At 43.0% G+C, this 20,639-nt stretch overlaps 1 protein-coding gene across 1 annotated transcript in view; it reads left to right on the forward strand.

Moving 5' to 3' along the window:
- Window positions 1–20,639, forward strand: part of nphp4 (nephronophthisis 4) — a gene marked incomplete at its 3' end in the record, with an annotated part of 350,376 nt that overhangs the window by 180,832 nt on the left and 148,905 nt on the right. Inside the window, exon 13 of the mRNA XM_079557985.1 lies at window positions 16,088–16,233. Within this exon, the coding sequence (XP_079414111.1) occupies window positions 16,088–16,233 (146 nt within the window). The remainder of the gene's footprint in view (window positions 1–16,087; window positions 16,234–20,639) is intronic.

Here is a 20,639-nt window from a genome sequence, read left to right on the forward strand (position 1 = left end):
ACGAGACGACCCGCTCTGCCGTCTGCGCCACCGTCACCCCCATGGCGCCCATTTACACTTGACCTTCTTTATGTGTGGCAAATAAGATCATATTCAACCAGAAAAGTGCTAAAAATAGTGGAAAATTGCGTTTCCCAAAAGATTCTATTTTCCCCCTCGGCAAAGCCACGCCCCCTTCTATGACGCACTCAAAGAGAAGCAGCGATTCAACTTTACAGCACTGGAAGTTTCGTTAGGCGTTTCTGCAAAACACTTTCCAGATATCTGTCATGCAAACCCTAGCTTTAAAAACACTGAGGACTACCACTTCATGACATCAGCAGGTGCGGGTCAGGCATTTTCCGCTCTTGGAAAGACAGCAGACAGAACGCCAGCCTGCATGAATGAAAGGCCCTGTGCACCACGTAGCCCCGACGAGCTAGTTTAACAGGATGTGTCCATTACAAGCCCGCAAAAACAAAGAACAGATGAATCACCAGACAAGTCCTCTGTCTAAACTCTCCCGTCAGCGCTGGGGATGTGAGTGACGTCGTCTGAAAGCTCCCGTCGGCCCGATTGCGCTTCGGCGGCGGTGACAGCTCGCTCTGGGCTCGAGTGGCTCGTGTACGTTTCAATCACAGGCCTCCGCTTTGCTCTGCCTCATAATTACTGTCGACATGGAGGTAAATGTTTAGTTGGAGCGTAAAACCACTCATTAAGTCGCAAGAGTGACTGGGGCTGTCAGCCGCCGCAACGTTATTGTCCACGGAGAAGGAGGGGGGGGGTATAGAACTGCATTTTGTAGTGATGGCTTTATTGTTTAGTCGGTGTAGATCCTATAAGACAACACATCCAAACCGACGGACCCTACAACCAAACACGAGCCTTCTAGGACATCTCTTTAGGCGTTTATTAATGAATCATGAAGTATTTCCCCGTGCTTTACACAGTGAGGTAAAAATGTTATTCAATAATGCAGTGTTATTACAAAATGTGGCTTAACAGGGATGTAGATTTTAAAAAAAGGAAAGAGTATCACAGTGGGAGAAAGAGAGGATGGGTAGATAGAAGCTTTATTCCTCCCCAGAGGGAAAATTGGTCAGCAGCACTTTTGCCAACAGCATGTGCACTTCATAGAAAGACACCATACTTTTACACTCACAGCTTCACATGGATGAGCCTGGATACTGCTCCACAGCTTTATGGATTCAGATATAAAAGAGAGCTTCAATGCCAAGGGAACAGTACCTTGCGCCAGAGGGCAGGATATGTGCGGTCCAACAAGATGCTGTTTGCTTTCCTAATGACTCGCTCCTTGTAGGTCTGCTCCAGGTTCTGTAGAAGGACCAAACAGCTTACTGGCTGTGGTCAGTTCTTTGCAAGATCTTTTTCCGAGTGGCATCATCGTTAAAGATTAAAATGCTTTGAATGAAAGAGCAATAAACATCAGCTTTCGGTCATGGACAGTTAAAGTGGCCCTATACTAATGCAGGATGAGACTGCCTGGGTCTCCGTGGGTAAAGGTGGGCTCAGGCTTGGGGGAAGCCGTCTGAGAAGGATAAAGCAGTGGAAAAGGAATAACCAATCACTTGAATTAAGAGATATCTTAAATTTGAGTATAGATTTGGTCTGGTCTTTAATCAGATAAAATGTCTTTGCCAATGGAACAAGCACATTTTTTCTGAATTCAGATTATTTTGTATAATTTCAAGAGAAACATACAGTAAATCATTTCAAATTAATAAGATAATTTGATTTCAAGTGGGATCTATGCTTGTATCACTGACAACTTGTTGTGCAGTCTGACAGCAGTGGGGATGAAGGACCTGCTCCTTCTTGCACTGAGGGTGTCTCAGTCTGCCACTGAAAGAGCTGCTCAGCTCCTCTACAGTCCCGTGCAGTGGGTGGGAGGTGTTCTCCATGATGGAGGTGAGCTTGGCTAACACCCTCCTGTCCCTCACCTCCTCCACAGAGTCCAGGGGGCAGCCCAGGACGGAGCTGGCCCTCCTGACCAGCTTGTTTAGTCTGTTCTTGTCCCGCTCTGTGCTGTCCGGGGCCCAGCACACGGCAGCGTAGTGGAGAGCAGAGGCGACCACAGAGTCATAAAAAGTCCTGAGCAAAGTCCTGCTCACTCCGAACTGAAGTCCATCACCATCTCCTTCGTCCCAGGTGGTTGCGCTCACACCAGTCCACAAAGTCCATTTTATCCGACCGGTGCTCCAGGTTGTTCCCCTCAGAGACACAACCCACAATGGCGTCAACCCAGGACCCTTCTAGCTGTGAAGCACGAGGACTGGACCTAAATCTGGGGGCTTTGTGTCTTAAAGACGGACTCAGTTTGAAATCATATTCACATTGTACAGAAACACAGATTTTTTTTTTTCAAATTCATGTTACTCTTTGACGCTAAACAAGAAAAAGAGAGTTCGTCTGAGTCTCATGAAGACTTTGGACGGGGCACATGCAGCAGAATTGCATAAAACAGACTTGTTGATAAAAAAGGAAAACAAAATCCTTTATTTAAACACGGCTGTTACTCTTACTTGGGTAAATACTTGGACTGATCTACCCACCTCTACAAAGAAGGTCGTTGTGGTGTTTATACAAATATACTAATTGGAAACTATTATTCCTGTTAATTATTTTCTTGCTCTGCAAAAGCTTGATCTCTGTTTGTGTTCCACTGTGAACCACCATTAGCTGGAATAAATACGAAACACAGTACAGTCACAGTCAATCAGCTCATGTCATGGGCAAATGTGTGGGACGACCGCAGTGCAGCGCTGCTAGGCTAATCAGGGGTACTGTGCACTTAGCTGGAGAATTAGCCTGTTGTCCAGTGGTCTCAACATTGACCATCAATCATATTTTTACTTGCTGCAGAAACACTTACCAAATGAAGATTGATTGATTGAGCTGTTTATTTGAGCTGTTTACATTCATATGTGTACAGTTATTTAAACATTTCATCACAATTATGCTCAAAAGGAGTAGGCTGAAGTAGAGCTTATGAGTGCCTACCCCCATTCACCATTATTAATCACCCAATCACCCAAGCAATGCAATTTTATGCTTCCTGTTTGCAAATCTTAGAGTTATACTTGGTTTCAGTCCGTCTCTGCGCGGGTGGAAGGGCCTCAATGTTCATACTTTCCAATTCGATTCCTTTACTTGTCATGAAACGGATCACTTGCTGCTCCACAGACTGCAGGTCCTCGTCTGTCTGTACTGTATTGGTGGCCGCAGCCCTGGCGTAGGTCCGCGGCTTCACATCCAAGCCCGTAATGATCAGATCATTTATTCGGGTGTACTGCTCTAAATCCTCGGTTTTCCAAAGCTACTATTTTTTTTGTCCTTTTCTTGATTTTCTTTCCTCAATTCTTTCAGCTCATTCATCAGGTCCACTATAGTAGATTGTTGTGCTGAGACTTTGAAGTTAAGAGAAGTTTTGATCTCTTCCAGTTCTTCATGTTGAGCTGAGACTTTTTTAGTCTCAGCGTTCATGAAGTTAAGGGATGTTTTGATCTCTTCCAATTCATCGTTGGCTTTCTTCGGCGGCATTTCAAGTTGTTTGCGTTTCTCTCAAGTGAGAAAATTGTCTTTTCGCAGATGTACACAGTCAGTGCCACTGTCTTGAAGCTACTCACATAGCCGCTTGCCGCGAGTCGTATCCAGCCGGTTGATTCAACACACACGTTATATCCAGTTACTTATTCCGGAGTAGTTTTGGGGGGATGTTGGCCAGTTGTAAAAGTCAGTGAGATTTGAAATCCAATCAAAAATAGAGAAAAAAGCACGAGCCAGCAGCAGCTACTCCAGCGGCTGCCACCAGAACCGGAAGAAGATTTTATAGAGCTTTTCTACCTTCATTAGGCCCAAAGTGCTTTATAGCAAGGACCCAGTCACCCATTCACACTCTCGTTCACACACTAATGTACACACACACAGGAGGACAGGAGGGTGAAGTGTCTTGGATTCGAACCCCCGACCTTCTGATCATGAGACGACCCGCTCTACCAACTGCGCCTCTATGACTATCCAGAGCAGATTCTCCGCACTAACTCCACAACTGAATGGGCAGTTGACTCTACGATGCTGTTTCTAGAAATTCCCCCAGCAGTTTTACTATCAGATTAGCTCGCCACACGCCGGCCTTGTTTTCCCTCCACATTTGTTGCGAAAACAGCCGACTCTGCACGCTAAGGCTCGCAGGCTTTCTTCCCAACGCTGCTCAAATAGCTCCTGATGATTTACACTTCCTAAAGTCCCGCTCCTTTATCCACCCCCCCCCCGGCCGGCAACGCGGCGGACAGAATAAAGCCAATCCAGCCTCCGAAAGCACATTTTCTTCCTCCTTCTAAAATAGGCCATCCCCGAGCCGCTCCGAGCGCTTGTTTTTTTCCCGTGCGCGAGTATTTGAAGAGTGCTTAGACCATGCACTTGTTAGGGGGAGCAGGCTCTTCCATGTGCCAAGAGCCGGCGCTTTGATCAGATAAGAGCTGACAACAATCTGCCCGGGCGACGCGCGGCGGGTTAAACGCACGCCCCGCGCTCTCACCTCGCGCGCACACCCGCTTAACCTTCAGCCTGACACGGAGGATGCCAGCACTTACGGATGCCAGCCAAATATGTCAGGGATTCTTCTTTTTTTTGTACATATTTTGTCGGATCAAAAGCGCAATGATGTGTCTGTAGGCTGGTGCTATGTGGCCGGGGATGAAAAAGGCAGACAGCTCAAGTATAGAAGTATAGAGCTGTATAGTCACTTACAAAAAAAACACTCTCAGTTGCAGATTTTGCACACAGTTTCTGGGCATTTCCTGTCAGTTGTACACACATTTGTGCTCAAAAGTTCTTGCTGTGCTTTTATTTAACCATTTTCTCTCTCTTTCCTTCGTATATCAGTGTTTAGATAAACGCATACATTTGTTGTGTTTGTGGCTAGGGCTGAACAATTTTGGAAAATAATCTAATTTACAATTATTTTTCCCTCAATATTGCAATAGTGATTTACATTGCATTGCTAGATGTGCCACCTTGTGCCATTGCGATGTTGTGGTGTCGCCCTCTCTCCATGCTTTCCCCAGATCTACTGCGGAAGGCGGGGGTGGTGGAGGTTGCATTGGACATCGTTTAGCGCTGGATACTGCTCGAATTTGCAAATTTACCAAAGTTACTAAATGTCTATCCATCCATCCATTTTCTTCCGCTTTATCCGGGGCCTGGTTGTGGAGGCAGCAGTCTCAGCAGAGATGCCCAGACTTTTTGATCCACACACACCTCCTGTTAATTTCTGGGGGGACCCCGAGGCGACACCAGGCCAGTTGGAGACATAGTCCCTCCAGAATGTCCTGGGTCTTCCACGAGGCCTTGTCCCAATAGGACATGCCTGGAACACCAGAAACAGATGCCCTAGCCTCCTCACCTGGCTCTTTTCGACGTGAAGGAGCAGCGACTCTACTCCGAGCTCCTCCCAGGTAACTGAGCTCCTCGACTCAGCTCCCTCTTCACTACAACAGTCCGATACAGCGACTTTTCAAGGTTATTTCATACATGGATTCTAGTCAAAAACAAATGTGACGACTTATCGGGGGCACCGGGGCGGGTGTACCTGAGGGTGTAAAAGGCCATACCTAATTTGTTTGTCCTCTCTCTCCAGCTCCCAGTACGTCACCACCGGATTGCTCAGTGAATCATGCGCCTCAACATTCTATTTTTGTTCATAGCTAATACTATAACACATTTTGTACTAAATATAAGACGTCTATATTTTTTGTGGTGGTCTGTTTGAGTCATGGGTCGTAGCAAATGTGTCTAAAACTAATCATCCCCTTGACGTTTGGTTGAAAATGGTCGTATTTTTGGGGTTGAAGTTCTGACTTATGTGCTCGTCCTCTGCACCACATGGTGGAGTTGGAGACGAGCACTTGCACTGCTGGACACAGTCTTTCTGTGTTTTTGGACAGGTTTTACTGCTCGCGTTTGAAATGCAGGTGAGGGTGGAGGATTCTCCCTGTTTGGTGCATTATTCTTTGGGTTTCGGTTTGCAGCTTTTGTTCTCTTTCAAGGCAGACGGATCTATGTTGCCTCTTCGGGCTTCCTTATTTTACTCTCAAATAGAAGAAGAACAGAAGGGGCATAGTTGTTGTTTGGGCCCGTGGCTGTGTACTTGTTTGCTTTGTACTTCACCTCACAGTGTAAATACTGAGATGAAAGGAAATTATCATAACTTACGCCTTTACATCAATATTTAGCCAACGGTCTTTACTTAGTGTTATTTCATGGTATGTAAATCAACTGTACAAATGATTTTGAAAAGAGTAAGTGAGTTTTATTGGGTTGCCACCTGGCACTTTCTGAAAAAAAAAACGGTTATTTATTCAGCTTCAGTCACTCTTTTAGCCGTTGCCTTCTACCCCCGCACTGAAAGCACCTCTGCACTCTTACTTTCACATTTCCCACAAACACGGAGTGGGTCAAAGGGGTAAGGAAGTGATAAATGCACACGTCAAATGGCTTGGTCAGATATTATTTCGTCACGTTAAGGTCCGGATAGCAAAGCAAGTAGCCTCCAACAAATTAGAATGAGAGAAGGGATGAGAGGTGCACAGAGGCCAGATGAGCAGCCGCATTGGAAGGACAGGATGTGGATTGTGCTGACGAAAACATGTGGACAAGGTGCTAGCAATGTGGAGCTTTTGAGGACAGCAGGTCAGCGCATATGCCTCGTGGAACATTCCGCAAGTTGATCTACCAAAGCTAGTGTCTCACTTGTACAATCAAAAAGAAATGTTTATGCATTGCTATATCGATCTGTCAATAAACTTATAGATACAGACGGCATCTCGTCATAGAAGGGGGCGTGGCTTTGCCGAGGGGGAAAATAGAATCTTTAGAGAAACACAACTTTACACTTGTTTTAGCCATTTTCTGGTGGAATATCAACTTATTTATAAAACATAAGTAAAGTGAAGTGTAAATCGGGTCCATATGGATGTTTTCTCACAGCAGATTGTTCAGTAGAAGAGAAAAAAACGGCAGTTGTAGCTAGTGCTAGCTAACCGTTAGCATTAGTCCGATGCTAACATGTAGCATCAGGTTAGCATTCTCCATTATTTATGTATTTATGGGCTGTTGAACCACTTTGCTCCTCTCCATGTATTTGTATCTTTATTTAGTAGAAAACTATATTCATAATTCAGCATTTGTTACAGTAGTTTTTGAATAATTAAAGAAAGTTTAGATTTTTCTCCAAATTGTTTTCCCCCTTAACTGTTTTCAAACATGACCATATATGGGAGATTCCAGCGATGCCGTCTGTATCTATCATCCTCCCTGTACTTCAATTTGCCTCATTGGGGTTAGCGAGATAATGTCAAGTCAATCTTGTAATATTCGGAATCCATTTATTATTGTGGAAAACAGTGCAATGTAGTGGGTACGTGTCAGTGGTGCAGCGGTGCAGCGGCTAGTGCTCATTCCTCACAGCTAGAAGCTCTGGGTTCAATTCCCACCTTCCAAAATCCCAATTCCAAAAAAGCTCACGGTAAGTTAACCGTAAGGCGCTGTCACGTCTTCTGAGCCATAGCGCATGTGTATCTGTGGCTAACCGGTGCACACTCACTGGTAAAGGCTAAAGATGCAGCGTCCAGCGTTAAATCCACCTCCAAACACAGGCAGGTTCAATAATCTAATGTGCTGAGAGCAAATCTTATCCAAAGGAAGAGTCCCAAAAGAACCATGTGTTCGTATCGCGGTCAAAACGAAAGTGAAACTGTGCGAGGCAGGACATGGAAATCAGCTGAAAAAGTTGTTTAGGCTAATTATAGTGAGATTTCAATTGGAACAACGCGGTGAATATAGAAATGTACATATAATGCCTTGGGGTTTTTTTGTGAACATTCCCAGGGGTGTCGAAGTCAGCCCCCATGGCGGGTCGCGGGCCGCATATATTGTAAAGGACTGTGGCCTCAAAAATAATGGCTTACACTTTGAGAAACTGCATACACTGCGTTCCAAATTATTATGCAAATGACATTTTTCTAAGATTTTCTAAATTGTGAACTCAAATGAGAGTCAGCATAATTTTCAAGTCTTTAACTGGTAGAGGATCATTTAAATGTGGTGGAAAAAAATTCCTAGTGATAACAGTATTTTTTTCAAAAATAAATATAGTAAAAACCTCAAAATCCACTGTTCCAAATTATTATGCAACTCATCGTTTCAACACATTTTAAAGCTCGTAATTAACTGAAAATGCTCATTTGTTGTATTTGTAGCATTAGGAGGTCATATTTACTGAAATCAAAAGCTATTTCAATCAAAAAAATATTAACAGGTCAAGTTATATTTTAAAGAGGGGGTATTATGCTTTTTTCAGCCACATAGCACCAGTCTATAGCACACTACAATGATGACGAAACCTTCTGTTGGTCTGTCAATGCAGTAAATTAGAATAACTGCCTTGTATAAAATTGCTCTTTCAAAATGGAGGTAGCAAATGACTTGAAATAGGCCTCTGTCTCTTTAAGAACCTCTGACCCTTTCCGACACGCCCCCTCTACACGCTGTCAACACTGCGCTCGTTGTCTCGACAGTATTGAAACTACGATCGGTGCATTTTAATTTTTATTGTTGGAAAGGACCTACTGTTTATCACTTTGTGAACAATGGCCACACAGGATATTATTTGGAAACGAACCTTCCACACCGGACGCTTGGAAGGGGCTCTTGCCTGAAAAATAACTGCTGTTTGGAGGCTCTCTCTTTGCTACTGCCATGCCCTATGGATCTCTAACTATACCCCCATGGACGACACCAGGATCTGCAGGAGCCCATACGATTCAAAGACGGACATTATCTCCGCAGGTGGACAATGGTTTTTCGAGGTTACCCCGTTAGCTTGTTATAATCGACTACAGCTCATTGTTGATGAAAAGTCTGTAATAAACCACAAATGTGTAAAGCCAGGCTCATTGTGTGCTCATCGTAAAGGCTGCTTCGAGTAGTTGCCGGCTTTATTGACGTTATTTGTGCATAATATGCTGCCTGTTTTCAATGAATGTTGTGAAGGTGAAGGTTGTTAGCTTGTCGCGGCTAATAGTGCCTTAGCTCCAGGAGAAACCACTCTGCTACGACACACTGTAGATGAAATGTGAGCAATAAACTACACAATCAACAAGCCAGGCTCCGTGTGTGATCATCATAAAGGCTGCTTCAAGCAGTTGCCTGTTTTAGTGACGTTTTCAATGCATAATATGCTGCTTGTATTCAGTGAATTTTCCCGTTAGCTTATCGCGGCTAGCTTGTTAGCTCCGGGAGAAAACCACTCGGCTACGACTCACTGTAGATGAAATGTGAGCAATAAACTACGAAATCAACAAGCCCGGCTCAGTGTGTGATCATCATAAAGGCTGCTTCAAGCAGTTGCCTGTTTAGTGACGTTTTCAATGCATAATCTGCTTGTATTCAGTGAATTTTCCCGTTAGCTTGTCGCGGCGAGCTTGTTAGCTCCGGGAGAAAACCACTCGGCTATGACCCATTGTAGATGAAATGTGAGCAATAAACTTCCAAATCAACAAGCCTGGCTCCGTGTGTGATCATTGTTAAACGGTTCTTTATGTGTGTGGTGGTTTTATTGACTTTATTTGTGCATATTTCTCGTTTTCACGTGATGACTCGAGGTTTAGCTTAGCATTAGCTTTCTCCGGAGGCTCTGTGCATCATCAAGGCCCAGCGCAGAACCAGACACTGAAATAAGTGTTCCTGTCACCGGTTTTAATCCTGGGTGTTTAGGTAACAGAAACACTGATGTGTGTCTTTGTAAAAGTCTACTGTGGCTCCGGTTCACAACACATGAAGCTAATCCTCCATGATGACTCTGTTTACATCTTAGGGCTAGACACTGCAGGGAGGGGGTTCTGCTGAGGAGCAGTGGTTGGTTACTCGGCTGGTGACGAAAGGTCGGAGGCGTATCCTGGAGGTCGAGGGCGTTTCCTGAAGGAATCAGGCGTTTTATCCCTAAAATGGCCGCCATCAGAGTTTCTACAGATTACTCGAAAATACGTGAATGTGCCAAGGCAACACTTCAGGCATGGTTTTAATGAGGGAATGACTTAATAACATGATGTAAAGCTTGAAAAAGTCGATTTTGCATAATAGGCCCCCTTTAACCTAGGAGCCCTTGTGTGATAGCAGCTTCAAAATTCTTAAATCCATTAAACTTGAGAGTTTTTGGAGAGTTTCTGCTTGGATTTCTATGCAGGATGTTAGAATAGCCTCCCAGAGCTGCTGTTTGGATGAAAACTGCCTCCCACCCTCATAGATGTTTTTTTTTGTTGAGGCTCCAAAGGTTCTCAGTAGGGTTGAGGTCAGGGGAGGAGGGGGTCCACATCATGAGTTTCTCTCCTTTTATGCCCATAGCAGCCAGTGATGCAGAGGTTTTCTTTACAGTATGACATGGTGCGTTGTCATGATGAAGATGATTTTTTTAGGGAAAGCACGGCTCTTCATTTTGTAGCATAGAAGACAGTGGTCAGTCAGAAACTCCACATATTTTTCAAAGGTCATTTTCACACCTTCAGGGACCCTAAAAGGGCCTAAAGGGGCCGACCTGCTCTCTCACCATGATTCTGGGACAAAACATGACTCCGCCCCCTCCTTACTGACGTCACAGCCTTGTTGGGACATTGTGGTCATTCACCAACCATCCACTACTCCATCCATCTGACCATCCAGGGTCACACGGCCTCATCAGTGAACAAGACTGTTTGAAAATGAGTCTTCATGTATTTCTGAGCCACTGCAGCTGTTTCTGTTCATCAGCTTCAATGAACAGTTTAGGGGAGGCCGGAGAGAAGGTTTATGCACATCTGCAGCCTCTGGAGGGTCCTACACCTTGATGTTCGGGAGACTCCAGAGGGACCAGCCACTTCAAATACCTGTATGCTGCTTTGTGGCATCTGTTCTCTTAATCTGATGTGTTTGTCTGGCAGAAACCGTCCATATTGTGCCATTATCTGCACAAACCCTTGTGTGTCTGAATCATCCACAAATCTCTTATCTGTTTGATGATTAAGCTTAATCTTTCATGAAATATCGAAGGTTTTCATACCTAGACCAAGGCATTCAACTATTTCACACTTTTCATCAGCAGAAAGACCCTTTTTCTTTCCCATATTGCTTGAAAATGACGATCTGCATAATAAAGTGGAACACCCTTTTAGTAGTTTTTCCCTTAACTGGGCTTAACCTGAAAACTAATTATCCCAGGTCTCTGAGATTAATGTCAGTGATTCATAGAACCCCAAAACACGATACCATCCATGAGTTTCATTATTATTGCTTTTTTTTTTACCTTTTTGACACAAAAATCCAATTTGCATAATGATTTGGAACGCAGTGTAGTTACGCAAAACAATCTCAAGAGGAAACAATATTATCAGAATAAATTCAAGGGTGCCAGTAATGACAGCAAAATGATCTGGAAGACGTTTAATAGTCTGGCTAAACGAGACACAATCTCCAGGCCAATACAAATCGAAACTGACCAAGGATTTACTGCAAAACCAGTGGACATAGCTAATCCTTTTAGCTCATACTACGATGAAAAAATAAGACTATTAAAATCTAAAATGAGTGCCGGAGATGATGTTATTGTGGGAGATAAATCATTTTCGTTTGACTTATCAACTGTAACTGTGAAGATCTTAACGCTCTGCCTGACAATGGGAGCACTGGCTTGGACAATGTTGACAGCAGATTCTAGAAACTAGCTGTCAAACATGTATCTAAACCACTATGCCACATATTTAACAGAAGTATCTAAACCACTATGGCACATATTTAACAGAAGTTTAGAAGGTGGTGTTTTTCCTTCTCAGTGGAAAGTATCTAAAATCATCCCCATACCTGAAAATAAAAACAGTATTTTTAATGGACCCAACAGCAGGCCCATAAGCATACTACCTGTCTTAGGAAAAATGTTGGAGACAATAGTGTGTGAGCAGATTGAAAAATATTTCATTGACAATCATATGCTAACCAAATTTCAGCATGCATACACACCAGGGCATTCCACAGCCTCCGCGCTGGTCCATATGGTGGATAACTGGTACCATGAATTAGACCATGGCAGCTCGGTCGGTGTTCTGTTTTTGGATTTCAGCGCCGCTTTTGACCTGATAAATCATGATTTACTTATTAAAAAACTGAAATGATATAAGCTGTCCACAAGATCCTTGTATTTTCTCAAAGATTATTTAACTAACAGAAGCCAACATGTCTTCTATAATGGATCCTTGTCTGTACGCTCTGATATCCGTTGTGGTCTACCTCAGGGCAGCTGTCTCGGCCCGCTCCTTTATTCAATTTACACAAATGATTTGCCCTATGTCTTAGAACAATCTACAATGTTTCTACAATGTTTTATTCTAATTCAAATGTTAATGAAATATCAAATGTATTGAATAAGGAGATGGACATCATTGTAGATTGGGTTGCAAACAACAACATGATTTTAAGTGTCTCCAAAACAAGATCAATGTTAATTAGTGGCAAGCAGCGACGACATAACATCCCTCAGCTGGCATTAAGAGCGAGAAACTCTGATCTGGAGCAAACCAATCAGATGAAACTTCTCGGCGTTGTGCTGGATCACAATCTATCATGATCATGACCCCACATATTAATTAAATAATTCGCAAAATGGGCAAAGGCATAGCAGTGATCAGAAGGGGCTCCTCCTTTATGACCCTGGCTGTGAGGAAAATGGTGGTACAATCCCTGGTTTTATCCCACCTTGAATATTACTCTATCGTGTGGTCTGCTATGAACGAAACTGACTCATCACGACTCCAGGTCATGCAAAATAAAGCTGCCCTCCTCGTGCTGGGATGTCCATACAGAAAAAGGATCACTGATATGCAGCACATGCTGTCGTGGCCTTTGCTCCAAATTAAAATACAACACAACCTTTTGTTATTTCTAAAGAAAACCATTCTGACTGGTCAACCTCAATGTTTGTTTGAAAAATTCAAATATGTCAACCAAACTCACTCACATGGCACGCGTCAGGCCTGTGGAGCGGACTTGGTCCTACCTCGTCCTAGGACTAATTTTTTAAAGAAATCTGTTTCATACAGAGCCAATGCACTATGGAATGAGCTGCCAAAAGAGCTCAGGGAGCTCCCAACAGCACAATCTTTTAAGAAAATAGTAAAATGCTTAATGAAATAATGCATTTTCAATATGCTTTGAATGTTTACTGCATTTCTAATTGTATTTGTTGTTTTTAATGCCATAATTGACAGAATCACGTTATAATTCTATCGATGAACTATTGTGATTTTTCATTTTTATACTCTGCTAAAATTGTTGTGAAAACACTGTATATTTATTCATTGTAATGTCTCACTGGCCATTTTCTTTTTTAATCGGAACCCCAGGAAGACTAGCAACCACCATGGTGGAAGCTAATGGGGATTCCAAAATAAATAAACAAATAAACTTTTAGAAAACATGTACATCAGTAGTTCATATATCCAGACAGAGGTACTCGACCTTCCTGGATACAACTTGTTGTGCTTTGTCAGCCTGTGTCATATGTTTCTCAAAGTGCTATATAAAGTCATTATTCATTCACTCTACACTCGATGGCAGTAAGTTACTATTGTAGCAACAGCCGCCCTGGGGTAGACTGTCCACATGGCTGTAGTATGCTGTTTATGTCCTGATCTCTTAATATCTCAGTGTCCTCTGCTGGACACGTGTGGAATTCTTTAATTATTATTAAATCATCTCGCGGGAGCATATGGCCCACGGGACTTGACCATGACACATTTGATTTAGACAGTACTATAAAGGTTTAGAGAAATTCTCTGTATTTTCTTCCTAATTTTGAAAATCGAGAATAATTGTAAAATCGCACCATTTTTCCTCAGAATAATCATGACATCCCTAGAGCGGAGTTAGATGTTGAGCTCCTCTTTAATCTCTGACCCAGTCCAGTTGGTGACTCTCAGTACCTTTACTACAATGTAAAATAGAGAGCAAAGAGAACCCAAATATAAAAAGTATAGTTACTTACTTATAGTAAGTAAGTCTCCTGTGTCCATAACAGTAGACACATCCAGCACGATGTACAATCCAATTCTTCGTATAGCTCTTTACATATGAAAACTCCAGTGGCCTATTTTTGTCGAATGTACCACTAATCCCAGCATACTCTGCGGTTTTGATGACATAATCCATGCTCGGAGGAAAAAGATTGTAGAGGCTAACAGCTGAGAACATTTCCCTACACGAGCCTCCACATGTTCTGAAGAATAATGCCGTCTCCTTACAAAAGTATACTGTAAAAGTTGTTCTGTTTCATTGTTATCCCAGTCCACCCCTCACGCGTCGCACTGCCATCTATCTGGTTGTTCTCGGTTGAAACGTTAGTGTCTTGCTGAGTGTTTCAAGGCTATTTTTCAAACTGAAGTGAGACTCTTAACGCCTTTGTCGAGCAGAGTGAGAGGATTTCAGATCTGTGCTTCTGGAGACACAATGCTCTCCCTGGTTGAGGAATGTCTCTGTATTCAGGCTTTGTAAGGACAAAGCCCGGTGGCGTTTTATATTTCCATTCAGACAGAAGCTATTGAAGAGTGTTGTGAAGAGGATTAAAGTTCTTCTAGGAATAACACTTTCACGCCACACTTACAGTATGCCAAAACTGACTGTGCAATCGAGGGTCGTTCTAATGCGGACACCGATACTGGCTTTGAAATATACCGCGTTTACGGGGAACAGAGATTGACATTAGCTAGAGATGATATAACAAGTGGAGAAAAGAGCCGCGGTGCTTTTCCATCAGCTAAAATAAGATAAATACTACTATATTTCTGACTCACCGTACAGTCCAAATATTGTTCTGTTGAGTAAGATCTCAACAAAGATGTTTGAGTGCGTAGTCTGTCCAGCCTCATGACATGATAAAATCCCCTGCAATCCAGTCCGTCCTTTATTTCGCCCATGCTCGTGTTTTCATAAGTTTATTGAAGCGTATTATTCCTCTGATCGGATTGCTGGGCTCGGGAAAGGCATTTCAAACCACAGCTGCTGCTTGACATGAAGATTCCCTCTTTCACTTGTGTCTCTATGATGTAGTAGAGGTGGTTATGTTGTTCCAATTTCAGACGATCAATACATTATTCGTGACAGGCTGTAGAGACCCAGGGCTGATGGGAGTCCCTCAGCAGACGGGCTAAGATCGCAGAACGTCCAGTCCTTGTTGGAGCGTCAGTTCTTCTTGGCCAGTCCCTGTAAACGGTGTTCTTCCGTTCTTCCGTGGACATGCCGATCGTAGCATTGTATCCTAGCCTTTAGCCACTAGCCGCCCATGCTAAAACAAAAATAATCGTCCTCCGTTCAAGCGTTTTAGGTGGGTTGGATTTCAAACACTGGGCAAGACTTTGGAGTGGACCAGGGGTGTATCGTTAAAGAACCAGAGGACATCACAGTTAGCACAGAGGGGCTGGTCCATAACAGCACTCCTTCCAAGACACATCTACACGTCCGAATTAAAACGCACAGACGTCCAAGTAGAGGCATTTGGTGCGATTTTGATGCTAATAATTTAATGTCTCCAGGTCCGTAACACAGGCTTATTGTCACTGTCATGAGCTGGCCCAAGGTACAAGGCAAAGGTCAACCAGAAATGGTACGCATAATCACCAACTACCGGTGGGGCGCTGTGTGGAGGACAGTGAGATAGGCCAGAGACAAGACTGGTTTGACTGGTTTCCATGGAAATTTAATGCCTTCATTTAATCATTTAAGTGGATGCACGAGCTGGGGTACCTGAGTATTATCGTTTTCAAACCATAATAAGAGGAAGTTGGTGATGATGAAATGTGGGCAGCCTCAACTGCTGCCTCTCGATATCTGTATTAATTAAATTCTGGTGCATTCACGCCTTATAAGATCTGCACATCAATTTCTGTTCAAATCCACGTGCCTCCCAAATATTTAGAATGTCCTCTGGTGAAGTTGGATTAAACACTTCTGTTTCGTCCGCCTTCTCCGCCTTTGTCCTTTTGCTGATCTATTTTCTCCTCCATATCTCCAGGCGTTCTCCGAGATGAGCTCCATGGCCCACCTGGAGGCTGACCTGGCCCCCGGATCTCTCCTGGCTCCAGACGAGGGGCCCTTGCAGGAACTGGCCTTCACCCCGATCCATGCCCCAGTGCTCAGCCTGGGGGTCAGCGCGCCCAGGTGAGAGCAGCGCTGCACATTCAGAATGGCTGATATTCTGTACTTTATAAGAGAATACCAAACAATCCAAAAGAATACAAGTTTAGCCACCGCCTGTGGTCATAAAGATGGCGAGATGAAAGTTTGGGCATAGAAACGCTTTTCTATACAACCAAGAGTCTTTCAATTCTGGTTTCATCGACTTTTTGCCCATTCTTCCTTACTAAAGTCGTCCATTGTGGATTTTGAGATGTGTGATCGTTTTCCATTTGTAGAACCATCCTCTTTTTGACTTTGGCTTTTTCATAGATTGGGTTATGTTTGCTAACAGAATTTGATGGTGTTGAATTGAATGTGTGCTTCCCTTGACCCCGGTAAATGTTTCCCACGTCACTGGCTGCAACACAGATGTTCTTTTTATGAAATTCTGTGCCCCTTTTCTCTAAACTTTCCTAAATGTTCTTGTTCTTAAGCCTACTGTGAATGTTTTGGGTTAAATCCTGTTGGAGTGAGTTTTACGAGGGCCTAGCTATGTAACGTATTTGAACATGATCTTTCTGGTTAACCCACATTTATTGATCAATTCACTTTTTAGTGACTGACAGGACTGGGCTGACTGGACTTGACTGGACTTGACTGACTGGACTTGACTGACTGGACTGACTGGACTGACTGGCCGACCGACCGAATGAATCTATCTATGTATCTATATATATTTAAGTGTACACACATGTGCCCATCCCATGTGGGCTTTTATGACACTATAAACATACTTGGGAAAATGACATATCAAATTATGTTCGATATAAGAAATATTTCATCGCAATCAAGAATCTGGATACAAAGCTTTCAGTCTCAGTGTCCATGCTTTCTCCACATATTTTGCCATGCAACAAATGTCCTTTCTAAACAACCAACTCAACATGAGCAGAGGAAAAAAAATGATCTGAGGCACTCTGACTTAGTTAAAAGTCCTTTATTGACTGGACATGCCAACTCAACATATCACCTTCTGCCAACCAAAAGATATCAGGATTATTACTTTCAGCTTCAAAAAAAAAAAAAACTGTTCTTAAGTCAATGTTCAATGGACTATTGGGGCGACAGTGGAGCTGTTGGTCGAGCTCCTCCCGCAGCTCCGGCGTTTTGCTCACATAAACTCTCTGATGTTGGGTTCGGGGTCTCATGATCAGAAGGTCGGGGCCTTTGAACCCCTGTATTAAATATCTGCTGATCCTTCTTTTTTAGCAATAACTGCTTTCCTGTAGTTGCAGATTAGACACAACGATCAGGATGAATATTGGACCATTCCTCTTTACAAAACTGTAGTTCAGCGAGATACAGGGGGTGTACTTACTTATTCCACACTCTCCTGTCAATGTTTACATCAAATGTAAATGTTTGGTTGGTATTAGTTTAAGCAGACAATGTTTAATCATTCTTATGACTTTAATAAAGACCAGACCACATGTAGTAACCAATTTAGGCAGAAATGTGAGCAATTCCAAAATGTGTACTTACTTTTTCCTCCCACTGTAAATTTCTGTGGAAAAATCATCGTTAAACTGAGCATAACTTCTCAATTAAGGTTCATTTAGCATTTCCATTTTCCACTGCTCCTTGTAATTATGAAATAATATCTGCCTGCAGTGTGTTATTTCACACTGTAAATTATTCAAACACAATGGTTGTAGATTATTTTTTGTAAATATTTGAAGGACCTCATTTGTGAATAGTGCTTTAGTTTTTTCCACTGATTCTCTTTCAGGCCACGATACTCCAAGTTAGCCTGCAGTCCTGCATTGACTCAATAATATATCAACCCCAGTACAATCTCGTACGGCCATGCCTTCGTGTTCACCTCTGTAGCTTTGTAAACCAGAAAGTGGAATGCGATAGCCCAGTGTACAGTAAAGTGTTGTAGGGGAGTCCGGGCAGAGGGCACATGTTCTCATTACACGGACCGGGGAGCGGGCCGGTTGTCAGAGCAGAACCTGAACATTCGTTAACTACCCTCCTCTTCAGCCCTACTCCTGTGGCTCACTGGGACTGTACCCATAGGCACGACAAAACAACCATTCCATTAGAGACCACACTTTACAGTTGGTGGAGTATTCTGCAAACTGTACTTTTTAGAGTGTTTTTTGTTTTTGTTTTACCATGTTGCAACGGTGTAGCCTCATCAAAAACCTGGAGTTTTGTTCTGAGCCACTCAGGCATGTTTGATTGACACTTTAACCACCCCACCCCCGCAAGGGAATGAGAGTGATGAAATATCAGTTTCTTGTAAATTGGAAAGTGAGAAAAGCCACTGTCTGACAGGCGTAAACATCTGCTAAAGCTTTACTATGAGACAACAAGCAGCAGCAGCACACTTTGTTTTCTCTTTTAGTTGAAGTTAGGCTAAGGTAAGATATGTGTGGGGGTCCTCAAGCTTCTTGTAAACAAGACACACATCGCCAGAGAGGGTACTTTTTACTGCAAGTTTCATAATTTAGCGCAATTAAAACCTTAAAAACATTTCATGATGAGACAGAGCTGGCTTGTTGGTTCCAAGCTTTAATAAAGGTGTGGGGGATTGTTCAAACCGCAGTAATCGGTGGTCAGTGCCGCAAAACCTTCAAGTGAGGGTGAACTTTGCAGAGGCCCCGCACCTTTATTTATTAAAACCTTAACACCAGCTCTGTCTCACAATAAAATGTTCATGGCTACATTAGAATTGTGTGGAATTATTAACCCCTCCTGGAACCGCCACCTTAGCGTGGTGGAGGGGTTTGAGCACCCGAATGATCCTGGGAGCTCTGTTGTCGGGGTTGTAGGGTCTCACATGGCAAACAGGTCCTAAGAGACGGGTCAGACAAAGAGCGGTTCAGAAGCCCCTTATGAGAGACCAACAGGCCCGGTTAATCATGAGGCCGTCCTTCTGTGGACCCACCACCTGCCATAAGGGGCTGGTGCAATGTGATTTGGGCAACTCCAACAGCTGCCCCCACGATCCGGAAACGGAAAAGTGGAAGAAGATGGATGGATGGATGGAATTATTAAACAACAAGCCTGAGCGCCATCAACAGTTGGTCTAGGGGCCGCATTCAATTTGCGGCACTCGATGAAAAAGGTTTGGGCATCCCCGCTTCGGGTGATAGTTTCGGTCCCAGTCTTGATTAGCTGATGTTAGCATTAGCATGCTGCTGCTTGCTACACTATTTTGTGTGGCGATCGCAAGCACGTTTACGGGTGTAAAGCCACTTCGATTAAGTTGGTCAAAGTTGTGTTTGTAAAATGTTGAGAGCCAAAACGGGTACGGGTTCAGATTCGTATATTCGTATATTATGCAGTGTTTTGTGGCCCTATGCCCTGGGACTATGGATGAAAATTAGCCTTTGGCTGGCTACAATCCAACATGTTTACATGCATAAATTCCATGTTTGTCCATTAAAGGGATATTTCAGGATTTTTGACATAGGGCCTCATTTCCTAGTTATCCAGAGTGTTGCTGATTTCTGGAGATATTTTTTTTGTAATTCAAGCAGTTCTTATATTTGAAGAGTTTCATGGCGTTAAGCTAATGCAAGGCTAGCGCATTTCTACGATATCAGCTAGCCTGCATTAAAAACAGTCTGACCCGCTCCACAGTGCGCCTCACTTATAACACCAGACTAACCATATAAATGTCTGTGTCGATAGAGTCATTTGAACCATTTTGCATTTAAAAGAACTTACATTTGAGCAGCATCAGCTTCGTGGTTGTATAAGCTACGCAGCGGCGGAGTGATCTGTTAGAAAATAGTCCCTCAAAATGCGATCATTCATGTGATACAAGGTCAGTTATATTCCAAAAATTACTCTATCAACACAGACATTTATATGGTTAGTCTGGTGTTATATAACTTGTGATTTGCCTCAGGTGCTCTGTGGAGCGGGTCAGACTGTTTTTAATGCAGGCTAGCTGACATCGTAGAAATGCGCTAGCCTTGCACTAGCCTAGCGCCACGAAACTCTTAAAATATAAGAACTGCATGAATTACAAAAAACAAATCCCAATCCTGAAATCCTGCACTGTCCCAATCTAATAAATGAATAAGGTCAAGGTCAAGTTTATTTATAAAGCACATTTAAAACAGCATCGCTGCCCAAAGTGCTGTACACAAAAATACATATATATATAGAATACACTATTCAAATTTAAAGTATCCATAAATAGAGATGCAGAAGTACACACAAAAATACAAAATACAACACAAACAATTGCCAGCAAAAAAAATAAAAAATAAATAATAATATTAATAAAATAAATATTTGGAAACAAAACCTGATCACATTTTTTCCTGTATCGGCTCCAATATCCGATACCAGCATCAGTGCATCCCTAAATAATACCCTGTCTGAGGTGTCTGACGTGTCCTTTTGAAAGGCTGAATAAACCTTTC

This window comes from Gobius niger, assembly GCF_951799975.1.
Source record: "Gobius niger genome assembly, chromosome: 6".
Classification (NCBI taxonomy): Eukaryota; Metazoa; Chordata; class Actinopteri; order Gobiiformes; family Gobiidae; genus Gobius; species Gobius niger.